This window comes from Hibiscus syriacus, unplaced genomic scaffold (assembly GCF_006381635.1).
Source record: "Hibiscus syriacus cultivar Baekdansim isolate YM2019G1 unplaced genomic scaffold, ASM638163v2 tig00001674_pilon, whole genome shotgun sequence".
Lineage (NCBI taxonomy): Eukaryota > Viridiplantae > Streptophyta > Magnoliopsida > Malvales > Malvaceae > Hibiscus > Hibiscus syriacus.
In genome coordinates, this window is record NW_024061880.1 from 98,946 (window position 1) to 117,831 (window position 18,886).

Sequence of the window (18,886 nt, forward strand, 5' to 3'; positions counted from 1 at the left end):
TTGATAAAAATAGATAATTTTTTTATAAAATAAACTCGATTTTTTTAGATAAAATTCGAAATCGATCTGACCCGACCCAAAATAATAAAAAAATATTATTTTTATTTAATAAAAACAATTATTTAATTAAAAAAATAATATATAGATAGGTATTATTGTAATTATACCTAAATATATTAGATAACATTATTTTTTTGGGTTAAGTCAGGTATTTTTTACCCTAAAATCAAATCTAACCCAACCCGAACCTAATTAAAAAATCTGACCCGATCGGGTCAGAACTCATCGGCTTCGGGTCCCATGCCCATGCCTAGCGATCGTCACCTAAAAATTTAAAATTACTATATATTTTAGATTTTTAATATATTTTTTTATTAAAAATCTATTTTCACCATCTGAAATTTTATAACTTTAAATTCATCTACTATAATTTTATAAATTCAAATTCACCCCCTTAATATATAAAATTATATGTACGTTCCTTCCTGCTACCCTTGTCATGTTATACATAACTTCGTTTCCGTAAATTAATTTTTCAAACTATAAATGTGAACCCCAAAATTTGCATTTATTTCAAGTTTGATCCAATGGGTCAAGGTTTATTTTTCTTTCTATAATACATATTTCAACTTTATAAACGAAGCATGTAAAAGCCAGCTTTTGCATTAAGTTGTTTTGAGGGTTCCTAATTTTGGAAACATTGCAAGTTGGTCCTTGCTGGAAGGCAAAAGTGGTCCCTAAAGCTCCCATTTGCATTGTCATGCAGTTGGGACCACTGTCCCGTTTACTTTTCAAGGAATGGGGCAATAATCATCATCTAGAAGAGCACTGTGTTTTTTTATTCATGGAAAAATATATAATCATATATAAATCTTAGGTCTTTCTAACCAATAATAATAATAAAACACTTAGAAATAATAAGTACGATATTATGGATCGAAAAAATAATATCATATATAAATCAATTTATTTACGATAAATTATCTGTAGTGTAGGATCTATAAATATGGGGATAAATATTAATATTTTTTATAATAAATGATTTTATTGATGATGTTTATTTTAAAATTATTACAATTAGAATAAATATATAATTGCACCGGTTTAGTACACCCTAAAATTTCCCTTATCTTAATTACTATGACAAAGTTCCTGCCCGAATGTAATAATAGTATTAAACATGTTACACCGATCGGTTTAATGATGAATTTAGTCCTTCCATTATACTGAAATGTGAGATTCAACCTATTCTTTTGTATTTTTTTCATAAATACAATGAATTATTTTGTTTGAAGCATTTTGTCAATAATTTATCTCCATGAATATCACCATCACTTTTGACTTGCTTCATCAAAGCCCTTTAAGGCTGCAAGGCCTCATTTTCGATGCCCCGAAGATGCCACGAGAACACCAACAGCTACAATAAACATAAATAGCATCCCGGAAAGCAATACATATGTTCTCCGCGACGATTTCCGGTATCCTCCGAACAAATTACGCCCCAAAATGTGCTCACAAGTGGAAGTGACTAATACCATCACCAGCAATACATATAAAGATTGATGTCATGTTATGTTCTTTTGCAGTTGTTGTATGGTCTTTAAGATGAGACTACAACTACAAGTACCTGAACAGAATCTGCAGCCGCATACCCTGCCTGGCCTCTCATGAACTAGAGACTGTTCCCGAACCCACACAAAATCCAGGCTAGAAAGGCCCAGCCTCTGCCGTTCCCGTCATTGAGATAAGCCTTGAATGATGATCTCGGTGCACCTAACACGGGGCGGTAGAGGAAGGTGACGTTAAGGATGAGGGCCAGCGCGAAGCAAGACATCGGAAAGTAGAAAAACGCGGTGTAGACAACCAAGTGTGGAACTCCTTTCAAAGTGTGCCATTGATCATTTGTTGCCAAGTTGAAAGCTGGTGAGAAGAGAGAAAAGCAGATACAGGCGAAGAACGTTATCGATAAATCGATTAAAGTGCTCTTCCCGAACACCTAAATGAGGTTCAAACCAATATCAATATATATAATATATGCAAAGTGGCATCTAGAACCTCGAAGGTCCGACCTTCATCGCTCTCCGGTTCTCGAGATCTAAAAGGAATTCTGCGGTGCCGACCTTTGCCTTCTCTGTAGTGCCGTTCCCGGTCTCCAGATTATTTAGTTCTGCTTGCTTAACTAAAGGAGTCTCAGAAAAAGACGTGAGCGGCAAGTAACAAGGCAAAATGCAATAGAGCTTTGTACCCTAATTTGTGTTTGCATCTTTCAAATTTCAATATGGTGGAATATCCAGCCCTGCCAAAGGGACAGATATAACAAAGTACCGTGTATGGTTAGTCGTCAACATTCGAACTTATCGGATGTAGGAAACAATAAGCCAGTCGAAAAGGCAATACCCACTTAAAGTTTTTCTTTATTATCTGTAGCATTGGATGAGTGAACAGCTGATCCGAGATCAACAGCAATCAAGAAGCAACCTACGCCTGGGAAAAGGACTTCAGCTCGATTGATCTTGCCATCCAAGAAGTAATTCAAGGTCGAACCTGTTTAATCAATACAAAGCGACTAAAATCGAGAATTTCAAACATCGAGCTTCGTTAGCAGGCAAAATATGTGGAATAATGTGTTGAAATTTATTTTTGCTCAGATGATGCAGTCGAAGGATTATTTTCCCATTTGGGGCGAATGCTACAGTTTTTCATAGGTCGTCATGTCTTCCAAACGACCTATGTTGGTCGTCATGTGCTCCGAACAACGATTACCTAAATTTCCCTAAGTAACAAATATTACCTACATCGGTAATTAGACTTTCACGCGATTACCTAAATTTTCCTAAGTAACAACGATTACCTACATCGGTAATTAGGTTTTTTAACTACGCTGAAATGAAGGTCGCCATGTATGCCGGGCGACCTTATAGGTCGTCATGTGATGAGATGCCTAATTACCGATATAGGTAATGAAGCAGCTCACCACAGCTCGCAGGGACGGCATGGCGACCTCGTTAGCATAAGATTAACGACACGCTGATTGAAATGCGAACCTATAACAACAGTAATGCTAGCAGTGATCACTTCAGTCACTGATAAACCAACAAAAGCCCATGCTGTGAAGATAAATTACCAACCGAGAGAACCACCCCGCCTCTCAGAGGGTTAGTATTTGATTTCCTCCACTATTAGTTTGAGTTTTTTTTAAGTTTATTCCCATGAGGTGATGATATATCAACATTTTATTATTTAAATAAATCAACTAAAAAATTATTTGTTTATAGAAGAAAAGATAATGTAAACATTAAAAATAGTAGTCATAAAAATGCAACATCAAAATTATATTTTTAAACGATGAATTATCAAAATAAAAACAAAACGTAATATTATATATAGTTTTATTAGTGACTAAATAGAAACACGAAGATAAGTGAGTGATAAAAAAATATAGTTTATCAAATTCAAATTCATATATATATTTAAAAACTAAGATAACATATGATTTAAAAATATATATAATTCATATGAATTATCAAAGTGGTCGATGGTGACTTTTTTTTATCTAAACAAACTCATTATACCATGAAAATATTTTTTTAAAAAAAGATTTCAACAATAATTATAGATATTTACTAGTCGAACTAACTAATACATTATAGTGCAGAACCGAATAGTGCCAAATTCAAATACAATAACTAAATATTCCAAATTTAAAAATAAAGGACCAAAACCAAAATTTGACACTTTTTATTAAACTTAGACCACTTAAATCAACAATAAAAATGGAAAAAAAGTGATTAGACCCTACACTATTTAAATAATATTAGAAATTTCAATTTTAATATTATAACTAAAGTAAAATGAATTAAAAAATTTATCCTTATAATAGATTTTTATAATAATTGATCCAAATTATTGGATTAAAAAATTATGAATAAATCTTATTACATAAAAGAAACTTAGACAAAACAATAGCCTTTAATAATGGGTTTGAACTTTCTATTTATACATATTCTCAAGCAGCTTACTCACTATTAGTGTTTGATCCAAAACCATATTGGCTGCCTGCAAAATAAGATAATATTCATATGCAAATAAATATGTTATTATAATTAAAAAGATATTGATGAGAAAAACAAGTATAAAAAAAAAAACAAATAACAATAACATTTACATGAAAAATTTAAAAAGAAAGAATCACTCGTAAATTAAAAAAAAATCATTATAATGTTGATTATAAAACAATGATAAATTCAATGACTATTTATATACTTTACCTTATTTATAGGATTAGTTATTTGATGTGAAATAATTTAAAAAATGAGTATTTTTCAATCATACCAGTTCATCAACAAGTATGGCATGTGATACGTTATAGGGCCTCAAAATCTGAGGAACGCACACTTTATTAAAATATCATGATTTTGTTTCTAAGAGCGTACGAATGATGATACTTTTAAAATAAATGTCACAATCGTAGAGTTATTGTGTGACATTGTCTTAGTTTAATATGTTTGGTTTTTTATTTTATTTTATAAGAAACAATCGTAGTATAGTAAATTTCGATATTTTACAATTTCTTCTAATTATAAAGTATTTTAAGGGTCTCATTTTGAAACATAGTACAAAGATCCACATTTTTTAGGACGGACATATCTTCAATATAAGTTTCTATTCTTTTTGAATATATCATTGATATCTGATTTATTGATCGACTAATTAAAATTGAGTACTGCAGAGGTGAGTGCCTCCCAATCCAGTTTTTCCTATTCACAAACTTCAAGATTCGAACCCCTCACCTTACTTAAAAAATCTAGTGCTTAGTCCTACTAGACCAACTAGTTGTCAGCACAAATCTTCATTTTTTTTATTTCACCAAATAGGATTATATTAAGATTTTTTTGTATCAAATCAAAATGAAATTTGAGTCACAAACTCTGACGGAATATGTGTTTATGAGAAAACTAAGTGTCAATATAATGGTATAAAAGGGAGCAGACCTTATCACCAAAGAAAATCTTGGTGTTATTAGCAATGGCCTCCGTAAACTTGAGATGGAGAAATTCACGGCTCAGCTTCGATTTGTTCGCTTCAGCTTCTTTCATGGCACTGAAGAAAACGGAAGTGAAGAAGATCGATCCTCGGAGTTATTCGTCGGAGTTTTTTTAATCTCAAAACCAGATTAAAAATCTTAGTCGATCGACGTTTACTTACCGATATAATTCAGCATCTGCTCGACTTTTTTCACGAGCAACGAACATCTGATTCTCGATTTCCTGCAATTTCATGGAACTCTCCCTCTCCACTAACTTGTGTTCCATTAGTATCTTGCTAACAGTAGCATCTTTCTCAGCTTCACTAATAGCCATTATTTTCTGGGTTTCTGATTCTTTCTCAGCCACCTTTTGTCTCTCCATTGATATTAAAACCTACACAATAATAGTACAATTGAATATAATACATGGACTAAAATCATAATTTAACCTAAAAGTACGTGCATGAAAGATAAGAAGAAGAAAAAGACCATGATACCTTGGTGCGTTCTTCTTCCATTTGTTCATAATTTCTTCTGATGCTTTCGGGTATGGTTGGCTTTGTAACCCTAACACTGAGAATTTCAATCCCAGGTGCATACTTTGTGCAATCACCTTGGAGTGCATCTTTCATCTTTTCATCTATCTAAAAGACGAAATAATAATATTTAGGGTAATTATACAGTTAGTATCTAAACTATCAGTTTTGATTCGTTTTAGTACCTAAATTACACAATTAGTATCTACACTATCAGTTTTTGTTGCATTCTAATATCCCGCCATTAAAAATTTTAGTTTTTGTTTCATTTCAGTATCTCGTTCAAAATTTAACGTTAAGGTTTAAAAAGATTGAAAGTTTAGGTACTAAACGCAATAAGTTTTTAAAGAAGATGTACTAAAATGAAATTAAACTAAACATTAAGTATAATTTTGAAAAATTAAAAGTTTAGGTACAACAATGGATCAAAACTGATAGTTTAAGTGTTAAATACGTAATTTACCCGATATTTATAACTTAATTATATATATTAAACTACGAGTAAAGTGATCAATAGTTTATGTCAAATCACACTAATATCAAATTTAATCCTTCAACTTTTAACGGCATACATGTGTGTCTTCATCCTTATTATAGATGTAGTACCTGATCAAATACATCAATGTACACTTGTTGAAGAGTATGTGAGCTGCAAAATTGATTGATCTCGTGATGAATCTTATCGTATATCCATGTGTTGTCGTAATGTACCCCGTAATTGAGCAATGTCTCGTACACGTACTCTTTTCGAAGCTTATTCACGACCTGAAATAATAGATGTAATTAAAATGTCTTCAAAATTTTTTGATGATAAATTATAAAAGAGACGTAAAATATACAAATGGTACCATTTTAATCATACAAAAAATACTAAATGTATATGTATAATGTAAGCAATAAAATTTTAGACACGAGACTTGTACTATGCTACAAGAACTCCATTTTTAATGTACCAATTTTTATGGTCGAACTGAACAAAATTCGAGTACTAATCGTTTACGATTATGAAATAAATAAATAATTAAAAGCCTTAAATACCTCAATCTTTTCAAAGTTGATCATCACGCCCCCTTTTGTCCCACATGGAATATCCCTCACCTGCGATTAATACATATTTCTTTTGATTAGACAAGGTAGAGAATACTCAGCTAAAAACGACAATCAGCATATATTTCATTATAGGGTAAACTATGTATTTAGTACCTAAACTATTAGTTTTGGTATGTTTTAGTACCTTAGCTTTTAATTTTTTCAAAATCATACCTAACGTTTAATTTTTGTTTCATTTTAGTATCATACCGTTAAAAATTTAACGCATTTAGCACATAACCCATCAGTTTTGGCCCATTTAGTACCTAAACTTTTAATTTTTTTAAAAAAAATGTTAAATTTTGAACAATGGTACTAAAATGAAATAAAAACTAAATTTTAGGTATGATTCTAAAAAATTGAAAGTTTAGGTACTAAAATGGACCAGAACTGATAGTTTAGGTACTAAATGCATAGTTTACCCTTCATTATAATAGGAACAATAATTTGTTCATAATTATGGCAAACGAATAGAAAAAGAAACTACCTGATCGGTTTGAAGAGTAACTAGAACAGGCTCATACCGAGTTATCAAAGGCATCTTCAAATGGAAACCTGATTATAGTAAATTAAGAGGACCGAAATGTACTGAATTATATGACATAAGGACTAGACCGTAAATTTAACGGCATATTATTGAATTGTGAAACAAGGATTGGAGCCTAACCTGGCTCGGTTATGGTTTTAAGAAGAGCCCCACCCTTCCAATACACACCAACATGACCTTCAGGGACTTGATGCAAAACGGATAAAGTGTTCTTAGGGTTGCAACATGTCGGAGCCATTGCCTGAAAATTATGGTCTAATTTGTTTAATTTATCCAGTTTAAAGCTAAGAGGGACCTAAAAGAAATTATACCAAAAAATGGGGGCTAACCTAATTCAACTAGTATCAAAACAAAGAATACTTGAAAGAAGAACAATTAAACCCAAAATTTTGGTCCGTACATACCAGGAAATCGATAACCATGAAAATGAAGACGACCACGAACAGGATTGGAAAATAACGGCAGCCTTGAGCTGGAGGAGGAGACGGCGGTGCTGCTCTATGTGGCGGAGGATCCATGGCGGTTGAATATAACGATGTAGTTTTTATTATGTGTATATACATGTGTGTTAATGCACGTATATATATTTATTGATTTATTCCCATTCTTCTAAGGAACGAAGTTTAGAGGAAAGTTCTAATGCAACAACGCAGAAACATGCATTGGGAATTGGTTTTTGACACTGAAATGAAAATTTCAGATCTTAGTTAATTCATGCCGTTAATATTCATCAATTATTTAAGTTATTTTTTATCGCTACATTATTAAATAATTAAGAATATAATAGTATAACAAACGTCATCATTTAAAAAAATAATTTTACACTAAAACTATATTGTTTTTCTCATGTAAACTTTAATTCTATTATTTTTCATTTTTTTTTCTCTTCAACTGCGTTAACGACTATTATTGATCTCAAAATTTTCTCAAACTCTTTCAGTATCCTTCTTCCCCCCCTCTCTCTTCTATGTTCGATGTTTTCTGAGTTTCTTTGATGTCCATTTCAAATCGTTAATCAAATCATCAGACGAATAAGTAACACCGTTGTAATTAAAACCTAAATTTGGATCTAATGATTATCGATGCGGTTGAAATTTGAGTTGGTGTCTACCAGTGGCAGGTCCAAAAATTTAAGAATGATGGCCCAAAATTTTAATTTTTTTTTCTTAAAAATAATGGGTATGCGAAAATTGTAATTTTTTCCCTTAACACATTAAGCTAAATTTAACCATTTTTCCACAATAATGGGGATACACTTGGCCCCTATGGGTCGTAGTGCATCCGCCAATGGTGTCTACGTGAGTAAAAAAAAAGTTAAACCAGGACAAAATGAGATCGATAAACAATAGATGGATTAAAATAGAAATAATCCAAAAAAAAATTTAGTAATTAAATTGAAAATTTAAATTTTAATAATCAAAATAAGATTGAAAATAAAGTTGAATTATAAAAATTTGTAACAAAACCATTAAATTAAGATACATTTTCCGATCTTTATTCAATAAATTGGACAGTCCACATCACAATCGCATGGAAGTAACGTTGTAGAAAATAAAATAGAGTGGTTGCCGAAATGATTTGTCAACCTAACAAAGACTCCTAATATATTTGATTTTCTCTTAAATGGGGCAGGAAACAAATGCATAATGAAATTCAGGGAAATTTCCACCTTTCTATTTCTAATATTTTTGTTTATATACTCGAAAATACAATTAAAACTAGACTTATTTCTTCTTAGGTATTGACCTCAATTTGAGTTAACGTGGTCTACTTAGATTATAACTCTGAATTTATAACTCATCAATTGTCTATTAATAAAGTTAATTGTATCGTTGATGAGTGTTTAAAATCGTTAATCTTTGCTTGTTATTTCTTCGATTTTGTCGAATTATTGCTGATGAATTAGTCGTGTTATACTTGTTTTTGTGCAGATCCTTGCTTTCCAGAATTTGTGACAAAATGGGAGATTTCAGCATTTTTTTTTATTATTTGGTCACTGCTTGAGATATGGGCACGACTCTGGGCACGACGCGGTCTAATGTGGCAGTTTCTAGAAGGTCCACAGTTTCTAGAAGGTCCAGTCAGTGGCAGTTTCTAGAAGACTTCGTCCGCACGCCTTCTGGAAGATTGACGAGCAGAGTTGCATTAGGAGACTAGTTTAAGTTTGAATTTAAATTTAAAAACTATTATTTTTGTATTATTTTATTATTTTCTTTGTTTATCCTTTAGTCATTGAGAGTCTATAAATACCCACTTGGGGTAAGCCTAAACTCATCATTCGGAATACATTCTTCTTTTCTCTTTAGTTTTTATAAAAGTTTTCTCTTTTCCTTTTCAAGTTCTTTTTATTTTATTTTCAAGTTTTATTTTTATGCTAAGTATGACAAAAGTCATGCTTAGCTAAACTTTTCTTAAGCCGAGAGTTATCGTGATGATTCAATTCCAACGGGAGAATTGAAACGGTCCCTTAATATCTTCGGAATATCTCTCTCAATCTTTGCGCTTATTTTTCAAATATCAAAACAGTTTTCAAAATCAAATATTAACTTTGACCAAGAGGTTGTTGCGATTAAACGTGTGGGAGGAAGATTCGGCTTATAGAAAGCAATTCGACTTCCTGGGAACACACTTGGCGAGATAACTTCGCCAAGAGGGAATTAAGATCGGAATTGACGGTTATAGAAACAACAATCCGAGTTGGTCGCCACGAACTTAAACGGTATTTGATCTACGACAATAGATGTTGTTAGAATCAATTACCGAAGCCGGAATCAAAGATTGCCTTGGGTATTCGGTATACAAGATAGAGTCACAAGGATAGTCCTTGTAGACAAAGTAACCGACGTGAATCCCGAAGAGAAAATCTTATTCGATGATCTAAAGGAAATTGAATCAAAGCGAAGCTTGAGGCTACTTTTACCGTATTTATTCACAATCTTCATACTCTTATTTTTATTTAAATTGTTTTTATTTATTTTTACCATTTTAATCTCATATTATAAACCCCCTTTTTACTATTTTCGCCTGGTTAGAACCATTCAAACATTAAATTGTGATTTTCTAAGTTCCTGAGGATTCGACCCTTATTTCTCTATACTACGTATTTCCTTTATTTATTTATTGAGAATAAGGAATTATTTTGACATCGAAACGATAGTTGTCAATCGTATATCCCTGAACTATAACATTCATTTTAAATTGATCCTTAAACTTTTAAATATTATAATAGCATCCCCAAACTATGACTCTTATTCTAAGTTAGTCCTTAAACTTTTGAACATTCTAATTCAATCCCTAAACTATGAGTCTCTTTCTAAACTAGTCCCTAAACTTTTGAATCTTCCAGTTTCATCCAAATATTAATTAGTTTCAACCATAGTTTAACCTAATTTTTTTTCAAACATATAGATTTTATTAACAAGGGATGCGATTAATATACATGTATGGTTTGGGATAAATTTGGAATGTTCAAAAAGTTTAGGGACCAATTCAAAATGAATGTAATTGTTTGGGGATGAAATTGAAATGTTGAAAAGTTCAAAGACCAATTCAAACTTCGTCGGGGGATGGTCGATCACAGAAATTTTTGGAGATATTGTTCGGTCAAGATTAGCCGATGCGATATTTGGAGATATTGTTCGGTCAAGATTAGCCATTGCATCGGCTACACAATTGGCTTCGCGGAGAGTATGGGAGTTTCGTATGTTCCACTGTCATTGAGATCACGAATTCGGCGGGAAAGAGCAGGCTCAAAGCAGTTGTGGTGTAAGATAAGATCGACAGTTTCATTATTGTCTATCTCGACTTCAATGTGTCTAAATCCACAGTTCCAAGCTATATTCAAACCATGAAAGAGAGACCACATCTCTGTATGAAGAGTAGGACACAGGTCAATGCTGCGATAATAGCCAGCTAACCAGTTACGAATATCTCATATATATTAGGCATGAGTGCTGGATACGAATATCTTATACAAATTGTTACAAGTTTTTAATTCTTTAATAATGTTTGATTGCAGCAATCAAGAGTGCAGCAACCAGTTGAAGCTCTAAAGCCTCGGTTCACTAGCACACCGTTGAAAGTGACCGGTACACAACCTCCGCCGCCACCTCCGGTGCAATCAAAATGGTTAAAATCTGATGATAAATAGTTGTACATTTTTATGATTAAACAAATTTCCATTAAAAAAACGAAAAAAGTGGACTCATTATATATACAAAAAAGAAGGAAAAAAGTAGTGGTGGGGGATTGTCATTGCCACTGATAGATGCTCCTCCCATCATGGACCCACAGGCCACACACACCAATGGTTAATACTATTACACAAACCACCCCAAAATCTGATCAAAATCCCCCAAAATATTACCGCCGTCCGATTCAAAGCCAAAGGGTTGTCAATACAACAAAGCAAAGATCAATTGTTGTAGGTGATGAGACCCACAGCATTGCCTGGATCATTGATCCCCGTTGTTGGCCCCAGTGTTGTCCCTGCACCACCAAACTCGGTGGTTGGAGTAGTCCCTGGGATTGTCCCTGTGGTGGTTGAGCCGGAGGTTGTCCCGGTTGGTGTGGTGTGCCTATGGTGTGTGCCCGTGCTACTGCAAAAACAAAAATAAAAAAGTAATAACTTTAGAAAGAAAGATCAAACATGAAAACATCATGGAGAAACTTGCATGAAATTTTATGAAAATGACGAATACCTTGAGGGAAAGCTGCAAGTTGAAGCAATATCTACAAATAAAAAAATGGTCAGGGAAACCCAGAAATGGAATAAGAAGAAGAAAACAAAACAGGGGTTTTGAAGGCACATACTTGGAGGAGGAGTGGCGCTAACAGTAGCGGCGCCTGAGAAATCACAGCTTCCTTGAGCTTGACCTTTCCTTTGGAAATAGCTATTGACAGCGTAGTTGCAGTGATCTTTCAACGTGTCGGGTTAAAGCAACCACCTTTCTGGAGAATAGCAGACAATCAGCTCCAGCTCCACACGCATAATCCAGTGTCTTCTGAAGCATTTGATCGCCAACTCCATCTTTACATAAGCAATAAGTAGCACCTACACAAAAAACCCAACAAAAAAATGTCAAATTTCCGGTAAAAATATGATCTTTAAGATGCTATCTGTGAGTTTTCTCGTAAATCTTTAAGAGAAAAACCCAAATAACTTACTAGAACGGCCAGTCATGGCTAAGAAGAGCACCAGACAAATTAAAAGGCCATGATTTGTGCAAGATTCTGAGGAAATTAAAGAGAAACAGAAGACAGCTAGCTGCAGGAAAGAAGAAAGAGAGCAAATGGAGACTTGTTGTAGACAAATACAAAGGAAGGAAGACGGTGGGTATATAAGCAATAATGTTGTCTTCAAACCACCCCCTGATACTGCTCTCGAGTGTTATGGGAAAATGGGAAACTGAGCAATGTCTTAGAAAAAGGTGGTGTTGGTATGTAATTTGGCCTGTTAAAATATTCACGTAATTGCATTTGCATATGCTTATTATATATCTATGATATTCTCAAACGGTCGTAAACTCGAGTGAAGGGTCAACACTTAACCTGGTTTAGGTTAATAAGAATAAAAAGTGTCATTGTGAAGATGCAGCCCGAGGGTTCTACATTTGGGACCCTTTTACAGATCCTTTATTCGTGCTGTCACCACTCGACCCTTTTATAATTAATTTATTTGATGAGAAATAAATATGTTTTTTTATTAATATAGAGTAAGCGTAATATTATTAAAAATAACTCTTCATTATTTGATATAAATATATATACTCTTGACATTTCGAAGCTAGGACCATGGCGGACCTGAGTCGTGTCATTGGTATCCCAGACAACTAAAAGTCTATGTAGAAACCCCAAAATTAATATAAGTGACACTCTTAATACAAGTGTCACTCCTGTGATTCTTGTAACCCCTGAATTTTTGTCTTGGGTTCACCTCTGGCTATGACATAAAAAAAAATATATTTTTACTACTGATGTCACTTGGTTTGTATTATATAAATTATGACTAAATTTATATAATCAAATTTAAAATTATTTCGTTTCTTGGTTCGATTAGATTTATAGTGACAATTATGTTAGGAGTCATAGTAATTGATGTATCGTTAGTTCTCAGTTATTATGAGACGGTTAGGTGATTAGGAGTTTGTTAGATCACCGACTCAAGGAGCTGCTTTGTATATACAACGTCTGGTCTCGTTTGAGATATTACAAACTTGTTAATGTGTGAGAGTGGTGCCTCTCTTTCCTCTCTTCTTCTTCACTTGTCTGCTTCAGCTATTTTCTACAGAATTATAACATGGTATCAATATATATATTTTGATTTTGATTAATACTAACTCCTAACAATTATTATATTTAATTTTAATTATTATATTTTACTTGTGGAATCAATCAATATATATATATATATATATATTATATATAATTTTAAAACGATAAAATAATTATAAATATTAATATTATTTCTTCTTTTACCCGTTGATGCTCATGGTTGTGCATTGATGGTAGACCATTGGCCTCCATTTTGGTTCCTTAATTCTTTTTGAATAATTTATCATGAAATAAGTCGTAATAAAGTAAAGTTTTAATATTTTTTAATTATCTAAACTATATTCCGAAATACGATTTGATATCTTAGATAATTTTTCGTTAAAAATATATGTCTACTTTTATTAGTTACATTTTTAAATGCCTATCTTTATATTATTTATTTTTTATTTTTTAAATATAAAAATATGTGTGTACATATATATAAACTTTCCCTCCCCGTCCCCTTCCCCATTTCCCTCCCTCTCTTGTCTTGTTTACCCCCACCTCACCTCACTATGCAATTTCTTAAAATCTTGCAAATCACCTATTGCAAATCGTCGAACGGTTTAAATGTCTTTGAATGATTTACAAATTACACTACCGACGATGGGTTTTTGGAATTAGGGCTAGAGATTTGAGGTTAGGGGTTAGAGATTCAAGTTTTGGGATTTATGAATTTAGGGGGATTTTGACAATGGCAAGACCGGTTGGCAGTGAAGGTCTGCAGATGGGTGGGTGACCGTTCGATGGTGGTGAAGACGACCGGTGATGGTTGGCGACGGCCAACGTGGGTTGAAATGAGAAACAATAATATTCTTAATTTTGTAAAAAAAAATGAGAATGACACGTGTCACTTGCACCTAAAAATAACGTTGAAAACAAGACACTTGTTTTTAGCGAAAAATTATTTAAACTCCAACCGTATTTGAGGTATAGTTAAGATATTTATTTTTTTATTAACCCTAAAGTAAATGGTATGACTTAAGAAGTCAAATTTTTAAGGGGAAAAACACTACTACATCGAGTGAATGCGACAGTCCAATATTTAATTAAGTAATTAGAATATGCTTTTAGAATGATGAATTCATTAGGATGCTTTGGCAATGAAATATTGGACCTTATTTCTTGAAACTGTGACATCAGTTTATAGTGTATTACTATTATTTAGAGTGATAATTGATATCATAGATTCAATATTTATCGATATTTAATATTTTGCGAATTTAAATGTTATATTAAAATAATATTCAGATTCAAATATTAGATTGTTACATATTATGTATTCAGAGCATATATAACACACTATCGTATACTTATTATTAGTATTCATAAGGATCAACCTTCACCTTCACCTTCACTCTTAATTTCAAGGATAAATTACGTGTTCAATATCTAAACTATCAGTTTTGGCTCGGGAGTGTTCGGCACGGTTCACGCGCCGGTAAGAGCTGAAAGATGAAGTCCACGCGCGGCTAGGAACTGGCTTCGATGGCTAGAGGCGGCGGCTGCTGACTCTGATATTTTGTAAATCCTAATATGTTTTAGGGTTTTGGGTTGCTGAGTAGGGTTGGGTTGAACCTGGGTCATCCGAGTTTGAATCGGGTTTCCCTCCGGGTCGGGCTCCAGTGGGATGGCATATGGGTTATGCTTGTATTTGGGCTTCAATGTGCACTGGGCCTCGGGTGATGGGTCAACTGGTCTGTTGTAGTTGGGCTTGGGGATTGGCCTGCAAAAAATATAATTTGTATTAATAATAATAATAATTAATAAACATAAACATAATAATTATTAATAATAATTTAATAATATTTTTGTAGACCCAGACACAAATGGGTGTCTACATGTACTAAATACATAATTTACTCTAATTTCAATTGCCACTCATGACTCATTAACTTTTGCTACTTTCAAGTTAGCTAAAGTAGCAAATGCATTATATATATGCTAGAGTGGTGTATATGTTAGAGAAAGAAGATGAAGAACAAGACTGTGTGGGGAAAAGGGGAATGGAAGAAGTATTTGTATGGAAATAGAGTTGGTGGCTTTTAGGCCACCTTTTAATGGGTCTATAAAGGTGTTGATCGGGGGTATTGAGATTCCTTACTCGTTTCAAAATGGAATAATTGAACCACCTCATTGTTACACACTTTCTACCCTATACCTTAGAGGGGTAATTAATACTTGACTAGATTTAAAAATAATTTTTTTTAATTTGTAGTTATTCGAGTCAACTCGAACTATCAATGCGGTTTAATCTTGATATTAACTATACAATTTTTTTTATTATGTATACGAAATGTTAAGAGACGTCAAAGCATGTGATGATATTCTCAAAAGTAATATTTGTGCATTATTTCCCAACTTTTCGTGTCCAAAAATAATGACAAAACATAGCTCGGGTTGTAGTGAAAAAGTTGGCCAAATTAAGCTGTACCCACTAATCGTACAGCTAATTCCCTTTATTGCTTTGTTCTATATATCCGATTTATAACCCTTAAAAAGATGGGTTTAAAGTTTAACTTTAGGTTTTTTTTTGGGGTAAACTATGCATTATTGATCCGTTTTAGTATCTAGACTTTTAATTTTTACAAAATCATGTCTAACGTTTAGTTTTCATTTCATTTTAGTACTCGCTGTTAAAAACTAAACGTGTTTAGTACCTAAACTATTAGTTTTGATCAGGTTTAGTACTTAAATTTTCAATCTTTTCGAAACTTAACATTAAATTTTTAACGAATGTACTAAAATGAAACAAAAACAAAACCTTGGGTGGTTTTGAAAAATTAAAAGTTTAGGTACTAAAACGGATAAAACTATAGTTTAGGCGCTAAACTGAAATTTACCCAATTCTTTTTATTGTACTATGGGTATAGGCCTTGGATGGCAGCCCAAAGTGTTTTTCATCCATGGAATACATATGAGATCCAGCCCAAGAAGAATCTGAAAAAGATAGTTAATTAGTTTTTCAAAGTCCAAGTTTAATCTGAAAAAAAAGTTGGAAATAATTTCACCTACTAGAGAGTGGTTTCAGTTTCTACGACTGCAGAAAGGAATAATTTAAGAGGTGATGGAGGGTGGAAAAGACAAAGAAGATGAACAAGATGGCGTTTCCGTACATTCCCCTTGCAAAGCTCCGCCGTCCTCCGCCTCTTCTCTTCCTAAGTTCTTCGCCGGCGTTCGTCTTTCTCCGTTTTATATAATTATTAATTGTTTTCGTTGATTTTATTTATTTTTTTTTTGTTGATTTAACAGGAGCAACAGGAGGTAGAATTGGAGTTGAGGCTATTGGAAGCACTTGAAATTTATCCTCCCGTCAAATTACGAGGTATATATATATATAATATATATATAGAGAGAGAGAGAGAGAGAAGTAATATTATTGGAAATTTGAATCACTTTGATTCCTTTGATTTTTCTCACTGCTGTGGCGAGAAATGGTAAAGCTATATTTTCAGTTGGCAATTTAATAAATGCCTTTTGTGCTGGTATTTGCAGTGAAAGGTTGCTTTATATTGTGTGTTGTTTTGGTAGTTTTAGAATCTAATGGTGCATTTTCATGTTTATTGTTTATGGATCAATTTGAAGCTTTGAATCCTTTGAGCTTGCTGAAATAACTTATATATGGTAAAGAAATCAGTGCATCTAGCAGTTCATGCACATGTTATGGTAAAACAATTAGGCTTGATTTGGTCTTCAACAGTGTTTGAAAGCATTACTTCGAATCGAATTTACTTCCCTGCAGGCATGCATCGCCACTTTGTACTCTATGGTCTGATGGAATTCCTGCAGAAAAGGTTTGTTCCACCTCCTGTTCTTCGTGCTCCGTATCGATACCCTCTTCTGATCCCAGTGTTGTGGTGGGTCATTGTTTCTTTTGCATTCTCTTATCGTTTGCTAAATGTTGTCGCAGCCTTGACCGGCAATTTTCTCCAGATGAGGTTTTGCAATTGCTTGATCGTTTCTACAACTTAGAAGTGCTGGTAACCTTGTTCAATTTTTTTTCGTTTCGGTTAATACTTTGATATTCCATTGAAGATGAATTTTTGCATTGAATACTGTCTTGGATGTTTCCATGTCTGTATAAATAGACAAAAAATGATAAATGGCTGGCTTGAATTCTATGCGTTCACCCATTGTGGTTGGATAGGGAGACTTGCAAGTCAATCTGGTTCACATGGTGATGATGGATTGGAAACAGAAAAAGTTGTTGCAAATGATTCTTTGTTTCCATTTTCAACATAAGAAATCGATAGCTGTATCGTATACTCTTAGATGAGCAAATCTTTGCTGCCCATACTCTTCATTTTTTTAAAAGTACCCATCTATTTCATGCACTTATGAATAGATCACAAACATCGAAATATATGACAACTTAGTCCATGTCATATCCATGTCCACACCACCCTCGGTCCAGGTAATATAAAAGGATAGTACCTGCTGAAAATTGGACACTATAAACCCTAAATGGTGCTACTGCTTTTTGGTTATCTTGAAAGGTAGTATTCCTGAGCTAATTTTTTTTTTTTTTTTGTAAATTTCAGAAACCAGATGATGAAGAGATTGATATCCTAAATCACGAGGAAGATTTGCTTGCCACAAAGCTATTTTGTCAGGAAGAACCCTAAATCTCTTTTGGGGGATTTGGGGCATGCAAATATCTACACTAGATTTGTTTTTTCTTACTTGAGATCTGATGATATCCAACTGTGAACTCATAATGTTCCTTGATCACGTTGCACAATATTATTGTAAATATTAGTTTGCGATTTTGATGGAAAGTGATTTGTTTGTTGACAGCTTCTTGTTCCTTAGAATTTCCCCTTTTTAAGTAAATTTCTAAAGGACATGCTATATTTTTTTTGGTATTTGACCAATTGATTGACTAATTTGAATTGAAATTACAGAGACTCGTTACGAGATGACTTTTTTTAATAAGTTTCCTGTATATTGCTTTTGCACGAACCAAGAGAACTCAATGGTAAAAAGAATTATTGTTATTCATTGAGGTCATGTCAAGCACCAAAATGTCAAGGGTGTGAGCGATTAATGTCAGAAGATGGAGAATTATCTATGAACAAAGTATTAAATTAGAAATTATAAATTAAGATTTAAATAATGCTTTTAGAACTCAATGGTAAAAGAATTATTGTTATTCATTGAGGTCTCATGTTCAAGCACCAAAATGTCAAGAGTGTGAGCGATTAATGTCAGAAGATGGAGAATTATCTATGAACAAAAGTATTAAATTAGAAAAATTATAAAATTAAGAGATTAAATAATGCTTTTATCCGTTAATTGACGACCCTACGTTTTCGAAAATAGAAGCTTATAAGATGAGACAAAATGTAACCAAAAGGAAACAATATAAAGCAAAAA

The 18,886-nt window shown here is 33.0% G+C and overlaps 1 protein-coding gene and 2 pseudogenes across 1 annotated transcript; 1 reads left to right on the plus strand and 2 right to left on the minus strand.

The window, feature by feature from the left end:
* Positions 1–1,318: 1,318 nt before the first annotated feature.
* LOC120130463 lies at positions 1,319–7,653 on the minus strand (annotated as a pseudogene).
* Positions 7,654–11,339: 3,686 nt separating this feature from the next.
* LOC120130472 lies at positions 11,340–13,982 on the minus strand (annotated as a pseudogene).
* Positions 13,983–16,489: 2,507 nt separating this feature from the next.
* Positions 16,490–18,150, plus strand: LOC120130620. The gene is made up of 5 exons (XM_039147829.1): positions 16,490–16,673; positions 16,763–16,835; positions 17,253–17,304; positions 17,421–17,490; positions 18,052–18,150. The coding sequence occupies exons 1-5, from the start codon at positions 16,578–16,580 to the stop codon at positions 18,133–18,135; spliced, it is 375 nt and encodes a 124-aa protein (XP_039003760.1). The 5' UTR covers positions 16,490–16,577; the 3' UTR covers positions 18,136–18,150.
* Positions 18,151–18,886: the final 736 nt, after the last annotated feature.